General features: G+C 38.5%; 1 protein-coding gene across 5 annotated transcripts in view; it reads right to left on the bottom strand.

Annotated features, from left to right (window-relative positions):
- The window catches only part of CFAP46 (cilia and flagella associated protein 46), a 142,795-nt gene that overhangs the window by 13,849 nt on the left and 106,094 nt on the right, over positions 1-22,852 (bottom strand). For all 5 annotated transcript variants that reach the window (XM_043551765.1, XM_043551768.1, XM_043551769.1 and 2 more), the window contains 12 exons: positions 20,417-20,605; positions 18,321-18,509; positions 16,446-16,580; positions 15,039-15,218; positions 13,914-14,084; positions 13,128-13,225; positions 12,171-12,250; positions 11,302-11,483; positions 8,780-8,901; positions 8,251-8,333; positions 6,858-7,022; positions 104-180 (listed from right to left, as the gene is read on the bottom strand). In XM_043551765.1, coding sequence (XP_043407700.1) covers positions 104-180; positions 6,858-7,022; positions 8,251-8,333; positions 8,780-8,901; positions 11,302-11,483; positions 12,171-12,250; positions 13,128-13,225; positions 13,914-14,084; positions 15,039-15,218; positions 16,446-16,580; positions 18,321-18,509; positions 20,417-20,605 — 1,671 coding nt within the window. The remainder of the gene's footprint in view (positions 1-103; positions 181-6,857; positions 7,023-8,250; positions 8,334-8,779; positions 8,902-11,301; positions 11,484-12,170; positions 12,251-13,127; positions 13,226-13,913; positions 14,085-15,038; positions 15,219-16,445; positions 16,581-18,320; positions 18,510-20,416; positions 20,606-22,852) is intronic.

Below are 22,852 nucleotides of genomic sequence, written 5' to 3'. Positions count from 1 at the left end.
GGCTGAAATATGTTTGTGAGATAGTTTGCGATTATGGTCCTAACATAGGGACGAATGTCTCGCTACACTTTTATGTAAAGCAGTATGAATTTCTCTTGCTTACCATTTTGACGTTCTTTTTCTGATCCACTTTTGGTTTTGGCTCCTTTGTACTTTTAGGGTCTTTTTTTACTTCATTCTCTGTGAAAGTTCAAAGAATAAAAACTTTAAAATATAGGTGGTATTTGCTAAACTGCTGTGCAAATGTTCCTTCATTGAAAAAAAAAAAGTAATGATTTTAAAAGATAGACAATATGTGGAATGTTTTGTATCTGAATAGGGACTGCTGAACCCAGCGTCGTCTCTGGCCTGCAGAGGGATAGCATAATGAGCTGTGAATGTGTGGATAGAGGACCACGTTGAGGCTCTACAAATGTCCTGGATAGGGATGTGTGCCAGGAAGACCGCTGAAGATGCCTGAGCTCTAGTCAAGTAGGCTCTGACAATTGGAGGATGCTTGCTACTGCCTAAAAGACGAAGAAGAAAAAGGCAAGGGAAAGGTTGAGAGCAAAGAGAACTGCTACTGACCATTGCCACAGGGGCAGATGATCTGGCAGTAGCCTGGAGAAAGTGGTGTTGGCTCTGCTACAGCTTTGAACTGCCTCCAGAAACTGTAGACAGGAGGGAATTAGTTCATAGGTAACAAAGTGTGGGAGACACGGGGCTGCAGAAGACATTTAGAAGAAGAACCATTTCCTGAAAGATTACTTGTTGTTTCTGAAGGTCTATTCTGAGAGAATAGATTAAAAACAGGAAACAATTTCATTCCAGCGAATAACAATGCATAACTATCTGTACTACCCACTTGTCCAAGGCTGACGCTTGCCAAATGGAAAAAGAAGTGAGAAAGGTGGTCACCTAGGCATACAAAAGTTCCAAGAAGAAAACCACACATATTCATTGATTATTGTACTGCAGATTTAGGAGTGGTGGGCTGGGGAAGAATTGTAGAAGCACTGTCTAGGCTTATCATAGGACCAAGCGCTAGTACCTATCCCCGGAGTAACTACAACCTTTTAAAAAGAACTGGAGTCTTTGTGAAAGAACTAAAGTGAAGAACAAGGAAACAAGGACTGCCTGTATTTGTAAGAGGCATTGCATTTTTTATTTAAGTGGTTTTGAAGGATCAGAAGAAAAGAGCTTTCATTTCTCAGTGCACTCTGCAACAACTACCTGAGTCTGCTCTAAACTATGAATAATTGGCTATTGTCCCAAGTGGCTGTACAGCAGTCAGGTATTGATGGAGCACACTGCAGCATGGGGATAATTTGAGGTGCCCCTTATTACTCACTAGTTGCTTTTTACTCCTCTTTCCTCACTCTCAGTGGCTGCTTCCATAATTGCATAAACCAAGACCTTTCCTTCAGGCTACACACACTCATTCCTTCAACACCCATGAAAATAGCTTTCCATGGACTCTGGAGTGTGTGTTTGGGGATGTGACTCTCTCCTCCTTCCACCAGTGGAACACAGCAGCAGCGGGCACCAGCTCTAGCTGGCCCCCTACATGTTGCCAGCACCATCAGAAGCAGCAGGGCAGTGACCTCCAGTCACTTATGAAAATTTAAAAACAGAAATTAAAAAAAAGACATTTTCTAAAACTGCCTTTCTAACAAACATATGGCAATGTGTTTGTGTATCTGTGTATTATACAAACATTTGAAAAAACAAAACACTTCTACCCCTGGGGAGAGGATAAGAGAACAAATGTGACAGATGTCAATCACATTACTTAATGCACTAGTGGAAGGCACATGGATACTACAGTGACAATCATGGTACGTATTAGAACTTATATAGAATACATTCTGCTTTCTTGGTTTGGAGCTAGGTTTCCTGACCTTACGCATACTTAAGCCCCTTTGTTTTCAGTTTCAACCGATTTTTACCGAAAATTCCGGGTTTTCCAAAAAGTGTTATTTGTTTTTTTCCAATTTTCACTCTACTTTTGTATCATTCAAATATATAAAAATAACTTGTTTTATTAGGAAAATACAATACATTGCATGAGATATATATATTACGATAATACATTAATCTGTGTATACGTGCAAAGATGCCTGTTGAAGTAAGGCTACGTATTCGTCTATAAATTACACAATAAACGAACAGCCACGCATGCATGTTCTGAAGTGCATATGCATCTGAACGTACTAATGAATCTCACACCCACCACATACACATTTCAAGCTGTTAGCAGATAATGTTTTACAGATTTGATATACTAAAATGTGAAGAAAACAAAAATCTGTATCAGAATAAGTTTCAGAATGCAAGGAAGTATTTGAAAGTTAAAAAAAACCCAAACAAACAAACAAACAAAGAGAAAAGGATGAAATTGAATGTATGCATTGCAAATGGTGTGGCCCAATTATTAAATGTAAATATTTATAGGATAATAGATCTTTTATTTACAAATCTGCAAAGGCTTATGATTCTTCTTATTCACTAATATTTCATACTGACAAAGAAGTAATTGTTTTCAGAGCATGTTGTGAAGATTGATTTTTGCAACACACAGAACTATATTTGGGTAAGAGAATATGAGATGTTGTCGAAGCAAGGTCTATGTTTTATAATAATGTCTTACACTGATAAGTGCTTTTCATACAAACATCTCAAGGTGCTTAGTTGCAGTCCACTCCTGCATGCATTTTCTCATGGGCTTCAATGAGAATAGGATTAAGCCAATTGTGCTCCCTGCCACATTCCAGTAACCCAGTTCTTGACCTTACCCTCAGCATCTCCTGTAGATTTCTCTTCCAGTATCTCTTGCAACCCCTGCTTTTTGCTCCTTCCTATAACCTCCATTGTGTGTTGCTGGGACAGAGTCTTCTGCAGCCCTTCTAAGCCCCACTTTCAATAGCTGCCTACAGCAGCACAGAGATTCACAAGGCCCTGTGCTTAAGGTCATACTCTAACAAATAATCAGATACCAGCCAACCAGCACCACATGGCTAGGTTTAGCTCTTTGATACCTAGAAAAATACTGGAACAAATTATTCAACAATCAGTTTGTAAGCACCTAGAATTAATAGGGTTATAAGGAATAGACAGCATGTATTTGTCAAGAATAAATCTTGCCAAGCCAACCTAAATTCCTTCTTTGACAGGGCTACTCGCCTAATGGATCGGGGGGTGTGGGAAGCTGTAGATGTGATACATCTTGATTTCAGTGAGGCTTTTGACAGAGTCCCACGGACACTCTCATAAGCAATCCAGAATAATGTGATCTAAATAAAATTATTATAAGGTGGGCGCACAACTGGTTGAAAGACCATACTCAATAGTTTGTTTTCAAACTGAGTGGGGATATCTAGTGGAGCCCTGAAGGAGTCAGTCTTGGGTCCAGTATTACTCAATATTTTCTTTAATGACTTGGATAAAGGAGTGGAGAGTATCCTTATAAACACCAAGCTGGGAGGGATTGCAAGCATGCTGGAGGACAGGACTGGGATTCAAAATGACCCTGACAAATTGGAGAATTGGTCTGAATTCAATAAGATGAAATTCAATAAAGACAAGTGCAAAGTACAGTAGCACCACAAAGATACGAACACCAGAGTTACGGACTGACTGGTCAACTGGACACCATGTGAAACTGGAAGTAACCAATCAGGCAGCAGCAGAGAGAAAAGAGAAAAAAAAAAAAAAAAAGCAAATACTGAAAAGTGCCTGCATTGCATCTTAAAGGTAGGCACATCTGGGCTGCCTGTCCCCACCCCCACCCCCACTTACAGCTACAGTAAGAGGTGAAGATGCTGGGGCTGCCAGCCCAAGGAAACCAGAGCCAGCAGAACTGCTTACACACCTCCCACCCTGCCCTGCAAGGAATGGGACTCTCTCTCACACACACCCCCCCATCCTGCTGGGAGGGTGACAAGCTTGCAGTCCGACCCAGGGAAAGAAGCTGCCTGTCAGAGCTGAGGAGGGAGCTCAGCTGCTGCTGAAGCCTGGCCTGGTGTGTCAACCTCCATTCCCGAAGTATCCGTAACTCTGAAGTTCTATTGTATGTCAATTTAGGAAGGAAAAAGCAAATGCACAAATACAAAATGGAGAATAACTGGCTAGTACTGTTGAAAAGGAACTAGGCATTATAGTGGATCAAAATTGAATATGAGTCAACAATGTGATGTAGTTATGAAAAAGGTTAATTTCATTCTGGGGTGTATTAACAGGAATGTTTTATGTAAGAACATAGGATGTAACAATGCTGTGCTCGACATTGGTGAGGCGTATATTGGAGTACTGTTTCCAGTTCCAGATGCAACACTTTAGGAAAGATGTGGACAAATTGGAGAGAGTCCAGAAGACAGGAACAAAAATGATAAAATGTTTAGAAAACCTGACCTATGAGGAAAGGTTGAAAAATGGGGCATGTTTAGTATTTGTCATGACTCAGGGGTCTCAAAACTATGTCCTCAGGGTCCAGGGGAGAAACCATATTCCAACTTTCTACCTAACAGTTTCCTAAAACTGGCATACCTATGAAGCCCAGCCCCAGGGTGATGCTCTGCCTCTGAGGTCAGACTGGCAGAGCCCAAGAGCAGGTGATTGGGCCTCTGGCCCTACTTAAGCCAGTGGCAGGAACAGGAAAGTTTCTGATCAACTAGGCTCCACCCTGCTCCGTACTGTGTGCCTTCTGCTCCTTGATTTCCTGGTATCCTGACCTAGCTTGACTCCTAGCATCTGACTTGTGGTTCAGGACCTCCAATTTGTTTCCTGCCTCCGACCCCTTGGTATCCTGACCCAGCCTGACTCTGGTTTCTGACTTGTGGTTATGATCTCCAGTTTGTCTCCTGCTTCTGATCTCCTGGAATCCTGACCCAGCTGACTCCTGTCTTGTGACTGCAGACTCTGGCTCTGACTATTAGGTCTGGATCCCCATGATGCGGTGGTGACAGCCTTGAGAAAAGATGACTGAGGGTGACCTGACAACAGTCTTCAAATATGTTAAGGGCTATTATAAAAAGCATGGTGATCAGTTGTTTTCCATGTCCACAGAAGGTAGGACAAGAAGTAATAGGCTTAATTTGCAACAATGGAGATTTAGGTTAGATAGTAGAATAACTTTCTAACTATAAGTGTAGTGAAGCTCTGGAATAAGTTTCCAAGGAAGGCTGTGGAATCCCCATCATTGGAGGTTTTTAAAAATGGGTTGGACAAACACCGGTAACAGATGGTCTAGATTTACTTGGTCCTGCCACAGAGCAGGAGATTGGACTTGATGACTTCTGGAGGCCCCTTCCAGTCCTATGTTTCTATGATTCTATGAATGCTGGTTGCACAGAGGAATATGCAAAACAATCAGGAGATGATCTGATTCAGTGAGTACCCTTAGAAATCAGAACAGCCCTCTCAACTGGGTTTGAGTTCTCTGGGCATGTAATACAAGCCATCCTTTTCACACAATTCTCCCATATTTTCTGATCACAGATTTTGCAACAATAGCTCAGTGGATCAAAAGAAATATGTAGCTCACAGTGTAATCTCAGCTAAATATAACGGAAAATGGTTCAGTAGTTGTGAGGTAACATGTCTTAAAACTTAGTCACATACGGTTTTATGTTAGGGCTTGTCTGTACAGCAAGTTAGTGTGTTGCAAGACAGAGTGTGAATCTACAGTGAAAAAGCTTACCATGCACTAACTGGCTTCATGGACCCTGCTATTACACACTAAAATTCCACAGTGTTCTTTGACACAGACCTTTTAGTGCATGACTGTAGGGTCCTCCTGGCAAGTTACTACGTGGCAAGCTAGTGTCCTATACATTCACACCCCGGCTTGCTGTGTACTAACTCACTGCATAACCAAAACCCTAAATCGCTTTCCTTAATCTGAATTTTTCAATTTAGCTTCTTTGTTCTGTTCTCTGTTCTGACAGCCACTACAAATGTTATGGCTCTAAGAACCACTTGTGTAATCTAAAAGGTCTTTCAAAATTTAATGTCTAACAAACTTTACAAGCGCTTTAAGGAAGTCCAGGATATTTTAAATTAGAGGCCTTGGAAGCAGATATTGTACTGACACTTTTTTTCTTCTTTCATATATGATCGATGCAGCAGTTAGACGACAGAATATCGAGGGCAGCAAGGTGTTGTAATCCACCCTCCAATCTTCTAATTGTGCACTCCTCCACCACATATTTGACCATCTGCATCGCTACCCTGCAGTCACACTGTGAAGTTTGGGCGAAGCTAAATTTCTCCATTGTGGCAGCCACTCTGGCTGTTCCCGTCACTAGTCTGTTAAGCCTAGTCCAGGATCACATCCCACATTGCAAACAGGGGGATGTAAGTTAGAGCTTCTGAAATTTGTCACCATTCCTGTCTCTATCCCAGAATTGCTGCCACAATGGGAGGACATAGCTGTTAGTCCTGATATGCCTTTGTTCATCTGAGATTAGCACTAGGCTGGCAATGCTGAGCATGAACAGCTACTGCAAAAGATGTTGCAAAATCAGTCATGCAGGAACTGCAGGTAAAGTGGCTGTACATAGAACTTGGATAAGTTTTTCAGCTGTATGGTCAAAAGGTAGGTTACAGAGAGGTGACAGACTCCTAGCGTGGATTCAATCTTGGTGGCTTTTTTTTTTTTTTTTTTTAGAAAAAGAAAAGCTCACACTGTAATGATATTATAAATCTGTACATTACTGAAAAACTATAGTATGTTTTCATATACTTTTCTCAATAGATATTCCAGCCAATATTACTAGGAAACTTTTGGGTATGAAATTTTGTCTCATAGTCAAATGTATTCAATGTAAAATAAATGAATAACATAATAAATAATTGATTTTATGATATCATCATTGTACCTGGTTCTTCTACATGTATTCGATTGTAGAGAATTTGGAGAGAAAAGTCTCTGGATACAGAACTTATTGCCTCCTCTTGAAAGATACTTAGAGCTTCCAAAGGTAACTCCATAAGTAGTTTGTCTGCTAGTAATATCACGCAATCACCTAAATCCGTAAGTCCACCTGATATAACAAAAATGAGATATTTAGTAATTCTTCATAAATATGTTAATAATTAAAATTACCTGGGAATATGGAGTTTCTTCTTTATCCCACTGCACAAAATGCAGTGATTTTATATACACAGAGATTTTATATACACAGAGAACATGAAACAATGGGTGTTACCATACAGACTGTAACAAGAGTGATCAGGAAAGGTGAGCTATTACCAGCAGGAGAGTGGGGGGGAGGAGGAGGAACCTTTTGTAGTGATAATCAAGGTGGGACATTTCTAGCACTATACAAGAACAGTAGGAGGGGAAATAAACATGAGGAAATAGTTTTACTTTGTGTAATGACACATCCACTCCCAATCTTTATTCAAGCCTAAATTAATTGTACCCAGTTTGCAAATTAATTCCAATTCAGCAGTCTCTCGTTGGAGTCTGTTTTTGAAGTTTTTTTGTTGAAGAATTGCCACTTTTAGGTCTGTAATCGAGTGACCAAAGAGATTGAAGTGTTCTCCGACTGGTTTTTGAATGTTATAATTCTTGACATCTGATTTGTGTCCATTTATTCTTTTACGTAGAGACTGTCCAGTTTGGCCAATGTACATTGCAGAGGGGCATTGCTGGCATATATCACATTGGTAGATGCGTAGGTGCACGAGCCTCTGATAGTGTGGCTGATGTGATTAGGCTCTATGATGGTGTCCCCCGAATAGATATGTGGACACGGCTGCTACTCTGAAACTTAGCGAAGACTATCTTCCATCGGCATAGCTGCATCCACACTAGGTTTTTCTTGACAGAACTATGTTGGTCAGGGGTGTGTTTTTTTTCACACCCCTGACCAAAATACCTATGCCGCTGTCACTTTTCAGTATAGACCAAGCCTAGGACTGTACTAAGTGATACAGACTGTGAGGACCCCCACAGCCTAGAAGAGTGGAGGAGAAGATGAATAAGGAGACTGATGGATCCCAGAGAAGTTCTCTCTTTTTGACCTTCTGCAGTGGGTCATCTTTTCTCCCAAATAGATTGTTTTGCTATGGGCTTGTGCAGCTTTGAAGGCAGTGGATAATCTAAGCAGCTATTTTGCAGGCATAATCAAGTACCTGGAAATGTCCGGTAAATGGCCTAAACTGCACTTACAACTATTTGTACTTACAAACTGTTGCCGGCGGGGGGGTTTGTGTGTCAGTATTTCAAAATTTGTCCCTACATATTATTTTCTAGATATGACATACCTTGTAATCCAGTATGTTTTGTGTCCTTATCTTTGGCTTTTGTTTTTCCTGATTCTGCTGTTGAAACTGATGGACTCTGCTGTCTGAAAATAAGAATTATATCTCAAAATACTACATATATCATGGCAAACTTGGATTTTCAAAGCATTGTGAAGGAAATAAGTGTCTCAATGTCACTGAAATTTAGTGGATGTTGGAGGGCCTACCTCCCTTACGTTCCTTGGAAAATGCAAGCCTTAAATAGTTTAATGATAATGTTTCAACTCTGATTTTAACACTATATAACTTTTGTTATACAGTAACATTCAACAGTGATGGCCATTAATCCTATTTAAGACCTGATCCTGCAAAGATTTACATATGTTACCTTTAAGAACATAAGTAGTTCCTTTCATGGGACTATTCCTGCTTAAAACTAAGCATGTGTGTATGTTTTTGCAGGATCAGGAACTAACTTCACAAATATTTTTAATGTTAATTTTAATATGATTTAGGAAAGGAGATGATAAAACATTTGTAAAAATCTTACCTAAAATCAGTAAAATCAAATACTGGCAAAACTGGTTTCAGATATTCTTCCATGGCTTTTAAAATATCATAGAAATCTGATGTAAAATTTTTCTCATTTTCATTTATGTTTTCTGTTAGATTCTATCATACAAATAAAAAAATCATTAGAATGCTTACAAAGTTAAATGACAACAAAGATGGGAAGTACAATAGGTTAATCAGGGCTAAATGGAATCATCATAGTTTGTAACTAATTGAAACATCATAATATTAAAATAAACAATTTTCCTTAAATCACTGAATTAATTATGTTTTAAAATTGCTCTCTCTGAATGCTTTATTAATGTCAGCATTTTGATGACAATCCCTTCTCTAATGCAAGAATCAGTGCAATAATGCCTGGGGATATAAAATAAGATATTTTAGCTACAAATACTTTATACTGAATAACACTTGAATTGCTGTAAAGGAGCTAGCTGGAAGGAGGAGGAGGAGAAAGAAGAGAGAAGACCAGAAAAAGACAGAAGTAAAGTGATGGCACAAATCAAGGAAGGAAAAGTAAGAAAGGGGAAATGTGAATAGTAGATGGGAGTAGTAGAGAAAAGGTATGGCCCCAGAGGGAGAGAGGCTGATGAGGGACTCAAACAGGCTGAGGAAAACAGATGGGAAGAGAACTGACAGGCAAAGATGAAAGGAGGTGAAAGAAGAAATGGACAGAGAGGAGGGAGAAAGTAGATTAGAAATAAAAGGAAGAGGGAAATAATTGAATAGCATAGAAAGGAAAAGTTAAAGACACATACAATTTTAATTTTACACTGAAAGGTCCATTTTTATAGCTATCTCACCCCAGTCTCCATTTATGTGGGTGTAACTATGTGTGTGCATGAACACTTACACATGCTATTGTGAAGTACTAAATGTCTGTATGTACAGTTGATAAATGCTATCATATCCACATGCAGCAGATGGGTTCTGTGAAGTAAATTCTATCCTTTGCAGGCAAGTGACAGCATTTATTAACTGAACAGGCAGGTCTTAGCCTTTCAAGTACATACATACAATACATACAGTTCATATGCACACATGGAGGCCAGTGTTTTAAAACTCTGGCCTTGTTCATTCTAACCTATGTTATCACGCTATTGCTATTCCTTATTGGTCAAAAGGAAGGGAGAGGAGAGGGAACCAAAATAATTATCAGATAGGTCTCCATGACAACTAAGGCTGGTTATGGCTACAAACAAATTCATCAATATTTTGCCCACCAGCTTTAATCAGGATTTTTGCTGAGGGACACTGGGATGGAAAAGATATGGTTCTCCTTTTAGTTTTAAAATTCCTTCCTGATAATTGGTGGTATTCAAAGGTTTGTTTTAAACCAAAAATAAGCATTTAAAGTTTTTAAAAAGCAAGGGTTCTCGTTTCAGACATGTTATTTATCACCCAGTTACATATGCATCGTCACCTAATTACTAGAGGCCTGCTTTTATTAGTAGTGATGTAGCAACCTCCATGAAACTTGGAGAAGTGCAGATTGCAGGAAAGAAGTATCTGGAAAAGGCAAGAAGAAGTCAGTCTGTGTGCAAATGGCTTGAATGCTAGCTGCAATTGCAGCAAATCTGTAAATAGGTGCTTTAAAATAAACTACCATTTCAGCTTTACAAGCATGCAGTCTTCTCACGTTATTATGCTGCACACGGGACATGAAACACTGACAATCTCAGACAAAGATTTATTTGATCAACCTTTTTTATTAAATTATAGATGTTTTTCAGTGCTTTTGTTAGGAGGCTATAAATTAAGAAAAAAGTTTTGACATTTGAACATCACATATTGTATGCCTGTAAGAAAATTAACTACTGTGTGTAAAAGCATATCTAATCTAATGAAGCCAGAATTCTTGAGTTGACATCAATTTCCTGTGATCTTGCAATCTAAACACAAATGAATGCATACTAAGGACCCAATCCTGCAATTACTTATGCAAGAGCTTTAACTTTATGTACTCTGAGCAGTTCCATTGACTATTTAAGGTTAAGCACTATGTAAATCTTCACAGGATTAGGGCTTAATAGGGACCTAATGATTTTCAGGAATGCCTAAGGGAATTAAAGCCAAGGGGGAGCTTGGTACCTAACTCCTATAGTTTCTTTTCAAAACCTTTTCCCTAATTTTTATATATAAATATAAATGAAGACCTCTTAAGATATACAATATTCCATTTGGGGACAAATTATGAATCTCATTTTACATCAACATTCCATCAGTCTAAATTGTTAAGGAAGTTCAAAACTGTTGAAAAAAATCTCAACAACAACAACAACAGAACAACACTCTACTATTTAAAGCAAAGAAAATAACGGTAAGTTTCAAAGTAGAGCATACACAGGAGATAACAGTTACAGAGCTTATAAGAAGTTGCATTTGAAATAAATGTTAGAAACTGTAGATGAGGGCTATTTTGCCCAGCTTTTTGTTTTATCTTCCGTATATATTTTAATGTCTATTTTAAAAATAAAAATCCTGAATCAAATATATTACCATATCTATTTTGGGAGTAGTTTCTTGCCATTTTTGAAAGTCAATTTTCTCTACATGGAATTTCTTTTCCATTTCCTGTCCGAGGAGATTGTTCATCCTTTCCTGTTTGTAAAGATGTACTTTTCCCAACAAAATCAAGATTGTATCAGGATTCACAGGAAAACGAGAAACTTTAGCCCGCACTAATAAAAGAAAAAAAGTATTTCTTTCTAAAAAAATAAGTTCCACATAGCCACAGATTTTTTTGTATTCCACTTTGAATAATTCCAGTATATAAAGGGTTAAAATATAGCATTAAACAACAGCACAATTATTTAGGTATGGTCAATATCGAGGAAAAAAACAGTAATATAAGTCTGTCTTGAACTTGGAGACACAGTGGCAGAAAGAGAATCAAGTATCTAAAAGCACATTCCCTGGTGCTGCAAGAAAAATTATTTCTCCCCCACGCTATTAAAGATGTGTTTGCATTTTATTATTATCACATATAATACTTTAAAACACACAAATCACACCTGACCTATAAGAAGGGTATAACAATAAAAAGTTTACAATAACCATTATTCTGACTTTGACCATTTTTTGGCCCTCATAAACAAAGCGATTAGATTATTGTAAATTTGGACTAGTGATAAGCACAGAAACAGTACATCTGTTATGCATATAACTTCCACGGGCATTAATGGGATTTATGTACATAAATTTCCAGGTATCAAGATAAGACTATACCCCTTAGCACACTGTCTTAAAATTATATCCATTGCTTGACAGCATGAGTTGGATTTTCTTGTACTGAATGCAACAGAGAGAGCTATGGATCTCCTAACATCACCATTTTGATCACTTTATTTCTAAACAGAGACACTCACCCATTGGCTGACCTGGTTTTCCTTTCTGTTGTCCGCTACTGAGTTTTGGCTTATCAATCATTGCACTATACAACATTGATCTATGGAAAGCAATAAAAATAGAATGGAATATTTGACTATTCACATATTCAGACCTTTCAGCCTTTCAAAGCAATAGTTACCACTACCCTGGTGGTCTTTGAATTGCTGCACTAATTTTCTTGTCCACCCCCTTTGCCCCCGCCCCGACACTTTCTCAGGGTATGTCTATACAACAGCTGGAAGGATGCGTCCCAGAGTGGGTAGACAGATGCACTAGCTCTACTTGAGCTAGCATGCTAAAAATAGCAGTGTGGCCACGGGCAGTAATTTGGGCTAGCTGACTATGTACCCAGGGGGTTGGGTGGGCTTATACTTGGGTGGCTAATTGAAGTGGCCACGGCCACACTGCTATTTTTAGTGCGATAGCTCAAGCCTGTCTATCTGCATTGGAAAGCAGTCTCCCAGAGGCTGTATACATATACCCTTATGAAAAAAGGAAGAAAATCTCTCCTTTCAGGGAGCCTGCAGAGTTGTAAGCAAACATCACCCAAGTGTGTGTGTGGAAGCTTGGGGAGAAGATTCTCTGTTAAGAGACTTTCACTAATACACATCTGGTCCTTCAATCACTGAGTCTCACTCTTCCCACAGTCTCTATAGGGATGCATAGTGAAACATGGGGGCTGTAAAGTGGACCACTTTAAAGATTTTGGCTCTCTCCTGTCCACCTGAGGAACAGAAAGAGAGAGAACTGTGGAAACTTAAAAATGACTTTAGGTTCATGTTTGAGTTTTGGTCAGTTCTTATTTTTTCTGAACTTGTTCACTTACCCTAAATTACAAAATCAACATAATTAGAAGTAAAAGATAAAAAACAGTCAAAATAACTTGGGAAAAGGAAAATAAAGTTTGTACAAAACAAAATGATAAAGTTTTATACCTGTCATTTGAATGCTGGAGAATGAGTATATGGAAGTTTGGTGGCAATTCATTTATGATGTTAAAATGTTGTGCAAGAACACAGAGATTTCCCCATGCCTGTACAATAATTTAAAACTGACATTACTTTTCCTATCTTTTTATGAACAACACTTACAGTGCATTCATCAAGAGACTGATCTATAATAGTTCCAAAAAACAAGGCACTGTTATTTCCAGAAGGCATACTTAGAAAAGAATAGTGTAGTGCACAATAAATGAAGTTAAAGCAATAATTCATGGCTAACATTAACATGAGTTATTTGCCTACTATACTGCATATCAAGCTAAAAAACTACCAAATGCTGAAACCGATTTATATTATCAGTAGAAAGGAATAGCAAAATATTTCAACTCAACATTTATACTTTCTAAAAGCAATTCAAGCATTTCCATAGGAATATAGACCTGGACCATTTATACTCCTCTGTAAAAGGAACTGTATAGACTATAATACATATGTACAAATATTATACATCATAATGTATAATTTGGGAGAAAGAATAAGATCTTCCGGAGCAAACATTTTGCCTACCAAACAAAGGAGCAGACCACAGCTCTAATCTTGTAAAAAATTAAATACATATGATTAACTTTAGTTTAAGTGAAAGGAACTTTTCACGTGCTTAAAATTAAGCATGTACATAAGTGTTTATAGGACCAGGGCCAAAGGAATTAAAGGAGGGGCCATTATTTTGCTCCAGAGCAACTTCGTTCCACTCATATATAGTACTGTTCAAAAAGTTACCTTTGAGGTAGCAGTTAGCCTCTGCTCCACATTTTTGAGAAGATTACTGGTTATGTCCCCTTTTTGTTTTAAGTGATGTTGAAGATGCAATAGTGCTGCCAGCTGAGAGCTGCTAGTGTTAGAAGTGGCTGCTAGCAGGATATCCTTCATCATCATAGATGATGAACAGCTCTGTAATATTTTAATATTCGTTTATTTTCCCAAATGTTTCATACAAATAGTTATTGAAAAAGCTTGTCAGATAAAAGGTGAAATGAAATGGCAAACATATTATCATTATTTACAGTTACAAAACAGTGTAAAAGCTTTGGCGATAAATTATGAGGACTGGAAGATTTCTTAGCTATTAATTTCCTTTCTGAAATTGATCTCTCCGTCAGTCCTGATTGCTGGAACGCTCCTCCCTGCACTGAGCTAGGGAGAGATCTAATGAGTTTATGGGAGCCTGGGCCTCCAAATCAGGCTCACTGGGATTGTGTCAGAAGAGTACTTCCAAAGGTGTGCGGAAATTTATTTCAGCAATTCAGTATCTAGTAACTATAAACACAAAGTAACTAGAAGAAGACAGCTTAAACCACCTTCAGGAAGCCTGAAAATTAGTTGCTGGAAAATGGTCAACAATGCCAAGGGTTAGACATACTGATGTTGATATCAATCTGACAAACCAAATGTACAGGTAAAATTTTCCAATCCGCTTTAACACAATGAATGCAGAAACCCAGGGCATCATTTTCACAATCCTAGAAACCCAGCCATTTTTACAATCACTTTAGAGGGCAGAATTGCACTTTGTATTGCAGTATAGTTTTCTTTCATTTAATTTTATTATATTTTATACATAGTAAAATGATACAATAATGGCATCTACCAGTGAAAACCTGAAGTCCATACTATGAAAATTATCAAGGTTTTACAACGGTCAGATGTCAATAATACACTGACAAAAACCACTAAAATCAGCAAACATATTTTATATTTAATTATTATTAATAATAATACCACTACCTAGTTCTTACATAGTGGGTTAGTAGTTAGTTGTCATGCTATCCAAATAGACAAATTTACTTATGGTACTCAAAGCTCTTTTTTTATATTGTAGAGGGACTTAAGCAGCAGTTGTGTTACCTGATGAAGGGCCAAAAACTGGCTACTTGAAACTGGATCAAATCGTCCAATGCATTCAATGATTTCAAGACTAGCAGCAGCCAGAATATCAATTATGTTGTTACTGAATGCAACATTCATGCACTGAAGCAAAACTTCACTGGATTGAGAGAGGTATCTTTGGGCCAAAATCCGTTTTCTCTAAGTAATAAAAAAATAAAAATAAAAATGTTCTACATTAAAATATTTGTTAAATTACATAAATACATTATTGATGCATTTTTGATCACTACAATCTTGGCAGAAATATCTGGTTTTGTTCTTGTATAATTGAATTTTTTTAAAGTTTGATGAAAAATTGTACAAGTTTAGTCTCCTTGTAAGGACTACATTTAATATCTATTAACATCAGTGAGAGTTAATAGTGTGCAATCAAGAGACTAGACTGAATGATCAGTTAGTAGAGAGCTATACCGATGAAACTATTCTTTTTAAAAACATCAAATCTTAAACATTTAGTTTATATTTTTCTTTTAAAAGAGAAATGTCTACAATAAAACATCTACAATTATGCATATGTACTAGCTAGTACTATACCAAAATGCCAGTCATTATTAGCCAATCAACACTATTGGCATATGTATAATCACTATAGTTGTTTCTCACTAACCACTTGTGAATGAGAGTAACTTCCTACTCTGACTGGCTTGTGTAATTTTCAAGCTGTTTGCCGGCAATAAAGACACTAGCCCAGCTTCTTGATCCAGTCACCTGAAGCAGAAAACTTCAAAACGTTCAAGAACAAGAATGTACCAAAAATATGCCAAAAGTAAAGAATATGGGATTGTACACACTCAGGCAAGTTAAAAACTCTTTAGTCTCAATTCCCCCTTCTCCTCAAGCGGGTTTCCTCTCCTATAATTCAAAGTTCTTACAAGAAGAATAGGCACATTTATGTTTGCCTTGTTTATTTACTGTACATTGTGCAAATCCCAGACACTCTGTCCCAACTCAGTTCTGAATACAAATTAAACCAAATGACAGCTAGTTAGGGAAGAGGAGGTTAGCTAACCTGTAGCAACCAGGGAGATGGGGAAAAGGGGTAAAAGTGAAAGAAGAGGAAAATGTGAAGGGAGAGCAGGGGAGATGATGAGAAAGAAGAATCCAACAGGTTTTGTAACTTGTATTTGGAACAATATGCCTTTGGCAGCTTGCCAACCCCATTTTCTGTTTGCTTCTTTACTTTGGATATTTAATTAAAAGCTTCAGTATTAAAATGTTAATTGTCTGTAAGAGCGAATTCTGCTACAACACTCATTCTTCAGCCTCAGATTCTATTTGCTAAAAACACCTCACCCATGAGGCTAATCAGCCCCAGCATAAAAAGGAAGCCCTCAAGTTATTTATATAAATATCTATGTAAAATACCTTTAATTCATTTGCTTTCTTCCTTTGCTCATCATGTTGGTTTTTACTAATTGGAGAACTGCTACTTTTCATTTCACGTTCATTGCATTCTGCTTTGGTTGTGGGAGGCTTCATGGTGTTCAATGGAGTTTCTTCCTACCCACCAGTAACAGAGAGGATTCATTAATATATCTATCCCACTAAAATTAAGTGGATTAGTTATTGTGCTTAAAGTTAGGAGGAGTGAAATTCAGCTGGATAAAGAGGAAGCTAGTTTCAGCCTTAAAAATGGAGAGAGGGTGTATCTCACCACAATAATACCTTTATAATATCAAGTGAATTAGCAAGTTTATGAGGCATTAAACTCTGGTTAGCATGTGATAGTGATGAATCTGCTAAGTACCTAACATTAATCAGGACTCGTAGGAGAATGAAACACAAACACGGGGATGGATTTTTAAGCAGGAGACCACAACTTTATTAACTTTAATGGTGGGACATAAACTGCCCACCAGAGCATGAGGTACTTACTCAGGTACAGTGCAGTGTTAAAAGGACTCATACTAAAAAACTAGGTTTCAGAGTAGCAGCCGTGTTAGTCTGTATTCGCAAAAAGAAAAGGAGTACTTGTGGCACCTTAGAGACTAACAAATTTATTTGAGCATAAGCTTTCGTGAGCTACAGCTCACTTCATCGGATGCATCCGATGAAGTGAGCTGTAGCTCAAGAAAGCTTATGCTCAAATGAATTTGTTAGTCTCTGAGGTGCCACAAATACTCCTTTTCACATCCGAAAAGGTTATATTTGCCTTTTGGTTTTTGAGAATTAGGGTATATATTTTCAAGTTTCTCTCTACAACCACGAGAGCTAGCTTACTTTTATATTTTTAAATGAAAACAGATTCTCACATATTCCCTTAACTCCAGGAGCCAGGGCTTTAAGAAAAGCACCAAATATCATGAGACACATGATAAAAATCACAATAGTAGGCAACACTGTGCTACACAGTAATGTAGTGGGGAAGCAGTGGTGAAAGAGTTAAAGAAAACCTTCTCCTCCAGGCCCTGACATCACTATTTTACATTCTGGTAAATGTTCTGCTCAATTCAGCTCTCATGAACATTTTTATTCAGGATTTGAAGAGGCTCAACTCTTTTCGCCCAGTGGTCAAAATATTGTAAAAAGACGTAAACTTGAGCTTATCAAATAACATTCACTGCATTTTATATATTTTCATTCAGAATCAGATTCTGCCTGGCCCATACAGACAAGCACAGAAGTCTCCCTCTCACTGCACAGCCTATACAAAAGACATACACAATTTTACACCCTGTGCTCTGGGAGAGCACGGACTGCTAAGTCCCTCCCAGGATTTGTCTACACAAACAGTGCATGGCAAGATGGGATGTAAATCTACAGTGCACTAATGCGCTGTTCAATAACTGTTCATGTGGACCTGGCTAAAAGTTCCCTAGTGTGCAATGACCTATTCCCATTTAAAAGTGGATTAGATCAAACTACCCAGAGAACTTTTAGTGTGCAGTAGCAGGGTTCACATGGACAGTTAGTGTGTGGCATGCTACTGTGTTGCAGATTTACTCCTCAGCTTGTCCTGCACTAACCATTTGTTTAGACAAGCCCCCAGGAACACATCTCAAAGGGAATGAGGAAGCAAGGCTACAGCAGAGGTGGCCAGCCACGTGGGGCTGCAGAACACAGGCGAAGGTGTGCACCTAGGAGCTCTGGGGAAGGCAAGGGTCCTTTAACTATGGGTTCTGACTAATTTGCACAACTATCCCTCAATTAAAAAAGCATTAACAGTACATAAAGAGCAACATTCTAGTAAGCACTTATCAATATATATCTAATAATCTTAATTTAGAACCAAATTCATACCGTAACAGTTTCATTCCAGTAAATATCTGAATTTAAGGGGTCCACATTAACCGCAAGTAAACGCAGAGTTTTCCCAGTGAGATACAGGTACTTGGCTTTGATATCAGGACATCCTGTATAAAGACTCTGTAGACTTGCTAACTGAGCCAGCGCAACGTGACCCACAGTCCGTCCTATGTCTATCCATCCCTGGTAAAATCAAAAATATGTTAAATCAAGTCACATTTTCATATATAAAATAAATGTTCTCTAAGACATCATGAATGAATGAACGATTCATAGATTTATATCGCCCTTTAGCTTGAAATATTGGGTTTTGGGGTTGCATGTGAAACCTAATAATTAATTCTTCAACTTCATGTAACCTTCTTTTCTCTGAAAACATAAAGATAGTTTCAGCTCTATTACTCCCTTTTTTGAACCCTGAAGCAATAATAGAAAATGAAAACAGAAAATAAATCTATTTTATTTTGAATGCTGAAATTCAATATACTAAAATTTATAAATATGAGAATTTCCAAAATTATCGATATTGGAAACTAATTTCCACTATTTGCTTTACCAAAGCATGTCAAGGGCTCTGTTAATTTTCAAGGCCAAATGGGACAATTTTGATCATCTCTACTCACCTGCATAATGCAGGGTGTAGAATTGCACCAAGTGATTCATACATCAATGCCTTCTGGACAAGTTATAGCCTGTCTTTTAGAAAGACATACAATACTGATTTAAAGACTTCAAGTGACAGAGAATCCACCACATCTCTTGATAAGTTGTTTCAATGATGAATTACCCTCACTGTTAAAAATTTGCACCTTATTTCTGGTATGAATTTGTCTAGCTTCAGCTTCCAGGTATTAGTTTCTTAGAACAATCCTGATCTTGTTATGTAGAGAACCATTGCTTTTTCTTCTAAAATAACTACATATCTTTCTGGAGTGTGCAAGGTTAACTTCATATACTCACTAATGGACTAGTAAGAGTAGACAGTGTCAGAGGGCCAGATTCTCAACTACGGTGAACCAGTGTAGATCCATCTACTTAAATGGAGCTATGCCCACTTATACCATTCAGATAACCTAGCCAAAAGAGCAGGGGTTAATCTAGGGGTTGATCCTCTAAACTCACTATAGTAAGCACTATACCTGGAGGTACTGGGTGGCCAGTGATGCAGTATTTATGAGGATTCATAGCAGACAGTTTACAGCAGGAGCGTTGATTGGGACTATTAGGTGGAAGATGAGCAAAGGCCTTTCTAGTCAGGTTTATTACAAATATTGAAAAATGAGTGAAAATCGGTGCACAAAGTTAACTTCATGGTTTTCAGGGTAAATTTTGGGGTTAATATTCCGGAATGGGAGGACAGAAAAAAAGCAACAAATAGAAAAAAGTAACAGCTCTGAAAGTAAAAGTAGTTAAATACTGTGGTTTATTTCATGAAGTATATTAATAGAACATATACATATGCATGTGCATGTGTGTGTATCTTCCATTACATTGCCTTACTTTAACAGACAGCCCTACATTTCTACTAAGACTAATTTATTATTAACAAACCTAATGAAATATATTGGATTTTCTTAAAATAATCAGTATTTTCATGTTGTTGAGTGGTCCAAAATTCAGGTGAAAAAATCTGTAAAAAAAACTGAATTGTTTTTTTAAAAACCTGGGAATTTCTCAGTAAAAAACTGAAAATGAAGGGCCTTAAGGATGAAGTACAATGCTGCAGTCATAGTATGTGTATGGGTGGTGAAAAGAGTGTGATTTAATGGGGAAAATATAGTTCAGTGAAGACAGCTCAATTTCACTCAACTTTTGCTTCTGACAATAATCCTTAAGCCTTTGCCTTGGAGAGACAAGAGCCTTTTTGGCACAGAGAACAGGCAAGGTCTTAACAAGCTAGTGAAAACCCATACTTGAATGTTCTGTGCCCCCGTATTCAAATGAAAGATTTGCCAGCCCTTTCTCCTGTTTAGCAGTTATTAATCAGTTATTAATTGCTGGCTAAGGCGATCTCTCTAGCCTAACACAATTATTTTTTTTTAAAATATAACATTTATAACTAAATCACAGGAAGGATCCTATGTAATTACCTGTTCCACAGAAGCACTATCAGGTGTTAACCTGACAAATTCTTCAACAACTTGATTAAGTGATCCCTCTCTCAGCTCTTTCCGCTTTTTTTCCGCATTAACAAGATGAAGAATATCCAAATTAATTTCCACAAAGCTTAGCTTCAGATTAGCAAGCCGTCTCATTAATGGCATACTAATATTTCTAATCTGAAATATAAAAGAATTGAGTGGAAGTCCATCTTTAAATCACCATAATCGATTGGTCCATCAGCCCTCACAGAGAGAACACTGATCGCAACACATCAGTAGCATTGTTCTAGCCAGTCCTTCAGCCACCTGCTGGCCAGGCTGTCAGTGGCTCTGGACATCCGATCAGCATAGTGCACCGCAGCCCACAACCCGAGCAATCCGCCAGCCTCAGCCTCCCAAGCAGCTGGGATTACAGGCACACGCCACCGCGCCCGACCTATCTTTAAATATACAGTGTTAATATTTTTGTTAATTTATTGGATTAAAGTTAGAATTTCAGAACTCCTTTAATTATTTGAGGCACACATTTTAAATAAATAATAATGAGATCACTACATTCAATCATAGAATCATAGAATATCAGGGTTGGAAGGGACCTCAGGAGGTCATCTAGTCCAACCCCCTGCTCAAAGCAGGACCAATCCCCAATTAAATCATCCCAGCCAGGGCTTTGTCAAGCCTGACCTTAAAAACTTTTTGGATTGACTTCAGCAAAGCTTTTGACATGGTCTCCCACAGTATTCTTGTCAGCAAGTTAAAGAAGTATGGGCTGAATGAATGCACTATAAGGTGGGTAGAAAGTTGGCTAGATTGTCGGGCTCAACGGGTAGTGATCAATGGCTCCATGTCTAGTTGTCAGCCTGTGTCAAGTGGAGTGCCCCAGGGGTCGGTCCTGGGGCCGGTTTTGCACATTATAGCACACTGACATATTTCTTTGAAAATAATAAAGCAGGGAAAGAAATAAGGGTACAATGGACAAGTAAAGTGGACAGGGAGCAACTGCCCTCATCTAGATAATACAACCTACTTTATTTTTATACACAAAAATATACAGACTATCCTGAAATTCTTCATATCCTTGCCAAAATCATTTGCATCACAGTAGAAGTGGGTCTTCAGGCGAGGTCAGAGGACAGTGGCATTTCAGACCAGCTCACAAAAATTTTTCCACATGTAAGAAGTCACTAAGGAAAAATCATGGAGAAACCTGTGGGAGAACTGGACAAGCAGGGTATCCAGACCTGCATCACTGGCCAAAAAGAAGGAACTGACTGGCACACATGCATCCCTTTTCAACTAGATCTTTGATTTTTTTTAATGTATCCTGCTCTATTCTGTGGAGATTTTTGCCCCATACAATAACTCCTTGCTTAACGTTGTAGTTATATTCCTGAAAAATGTGACTTTAAACTAAATGATGTTAAGCGAATCCAATATCCCCATAGGAATTAATGTAAATGGGGTGGGTTAGGTTCCAGGGAAATTTTTTTCACCAGACAAAAGACTATATATATATATATATACACACACACACACACATACACACACACAGTATAAGTTTTAAACAAACAATTTAATACTGGTACATAGTGATGATGATTGTGAAGCTTGGTTGAGGTGGTGAAGTCAGAGGGTGGGATATTTCCCAGGGGATGCCTTACTGCTAAATGATGCACTAGCAATCAGCTGAGCCCTCAGGGGTTAACCCACTGTTGTTAATGTAGCCTCACACTCTACAAGGGAGCACGAATGGAGGGAGGGGAGACAGCATGGCAGACAGAGACACACACAGTGTGTGTGTGTGTGAGAGAGAGAGATGCGCATTGCCACTTAAAGTACGCTGACCCCACTGCCTTTTAAGTAGATCAGCAAGTTGAGACAGAAGCTGCTGCCAGGAAGCTTCCTCTGTCCTGAACCCTGTCGTGTCCCCCCCGGCTCTATGGAAATGGGGTAAGTGGGGTACAGGAACAGGGGGATACCCTGACATTAGCCCCCTTTTCCGCCCCCGCACAGCAAGCAGGAGGCTCCGGGGAGCAGCTCCAAGGCAGAGGGCAGGCGCAGCCCATGGCAATTGATAGCCTGCTGGGCGGCTGCCACACAGGGAACAGGGAGCTGATAGGGGGGCTGCCGGTCCACCCTAGCTCCACGCCGCCACCAGTTAGCTCCAATGGGCTGCTCTTCCTGCAAGCAGTGGACAAAGCAGGTGGCTGCCAAACCACGTTATAAGGGAGCACTGCACAACTTTAAACGAACATGTTCACTAATAGATCAGCAACGTAACAACGAAACAACGTTAACTGGGACGACTTTAAGTGAGGAGTTACTGTACTTATCGCTATAGTATCTGAGCACCTTTCAGCAGCTCTGTATTTGTTAGACAAAGTAAGATCAAAGAAATGGACCTTGCACTTGGGAGTAGAAAGT

Source organism: Chelonia mydas, chromosome 7 (genome assembly GCF_015237465.2).
Source record: "Chelonia mydas isolate rCheMyd1 chromosome 7, rCheMyd1.pri.v2, whole genome shotgun sequence".
NCBI lineage: Eukaryota > Metazoa > Chordata > Testudines > Cheloniidae > Chelonia > Chelonia mydas.
Note: the sequence above shows the minus strand (reverse complement) of the source record. Positions and strands in the feature narration are given on the sequence as shown.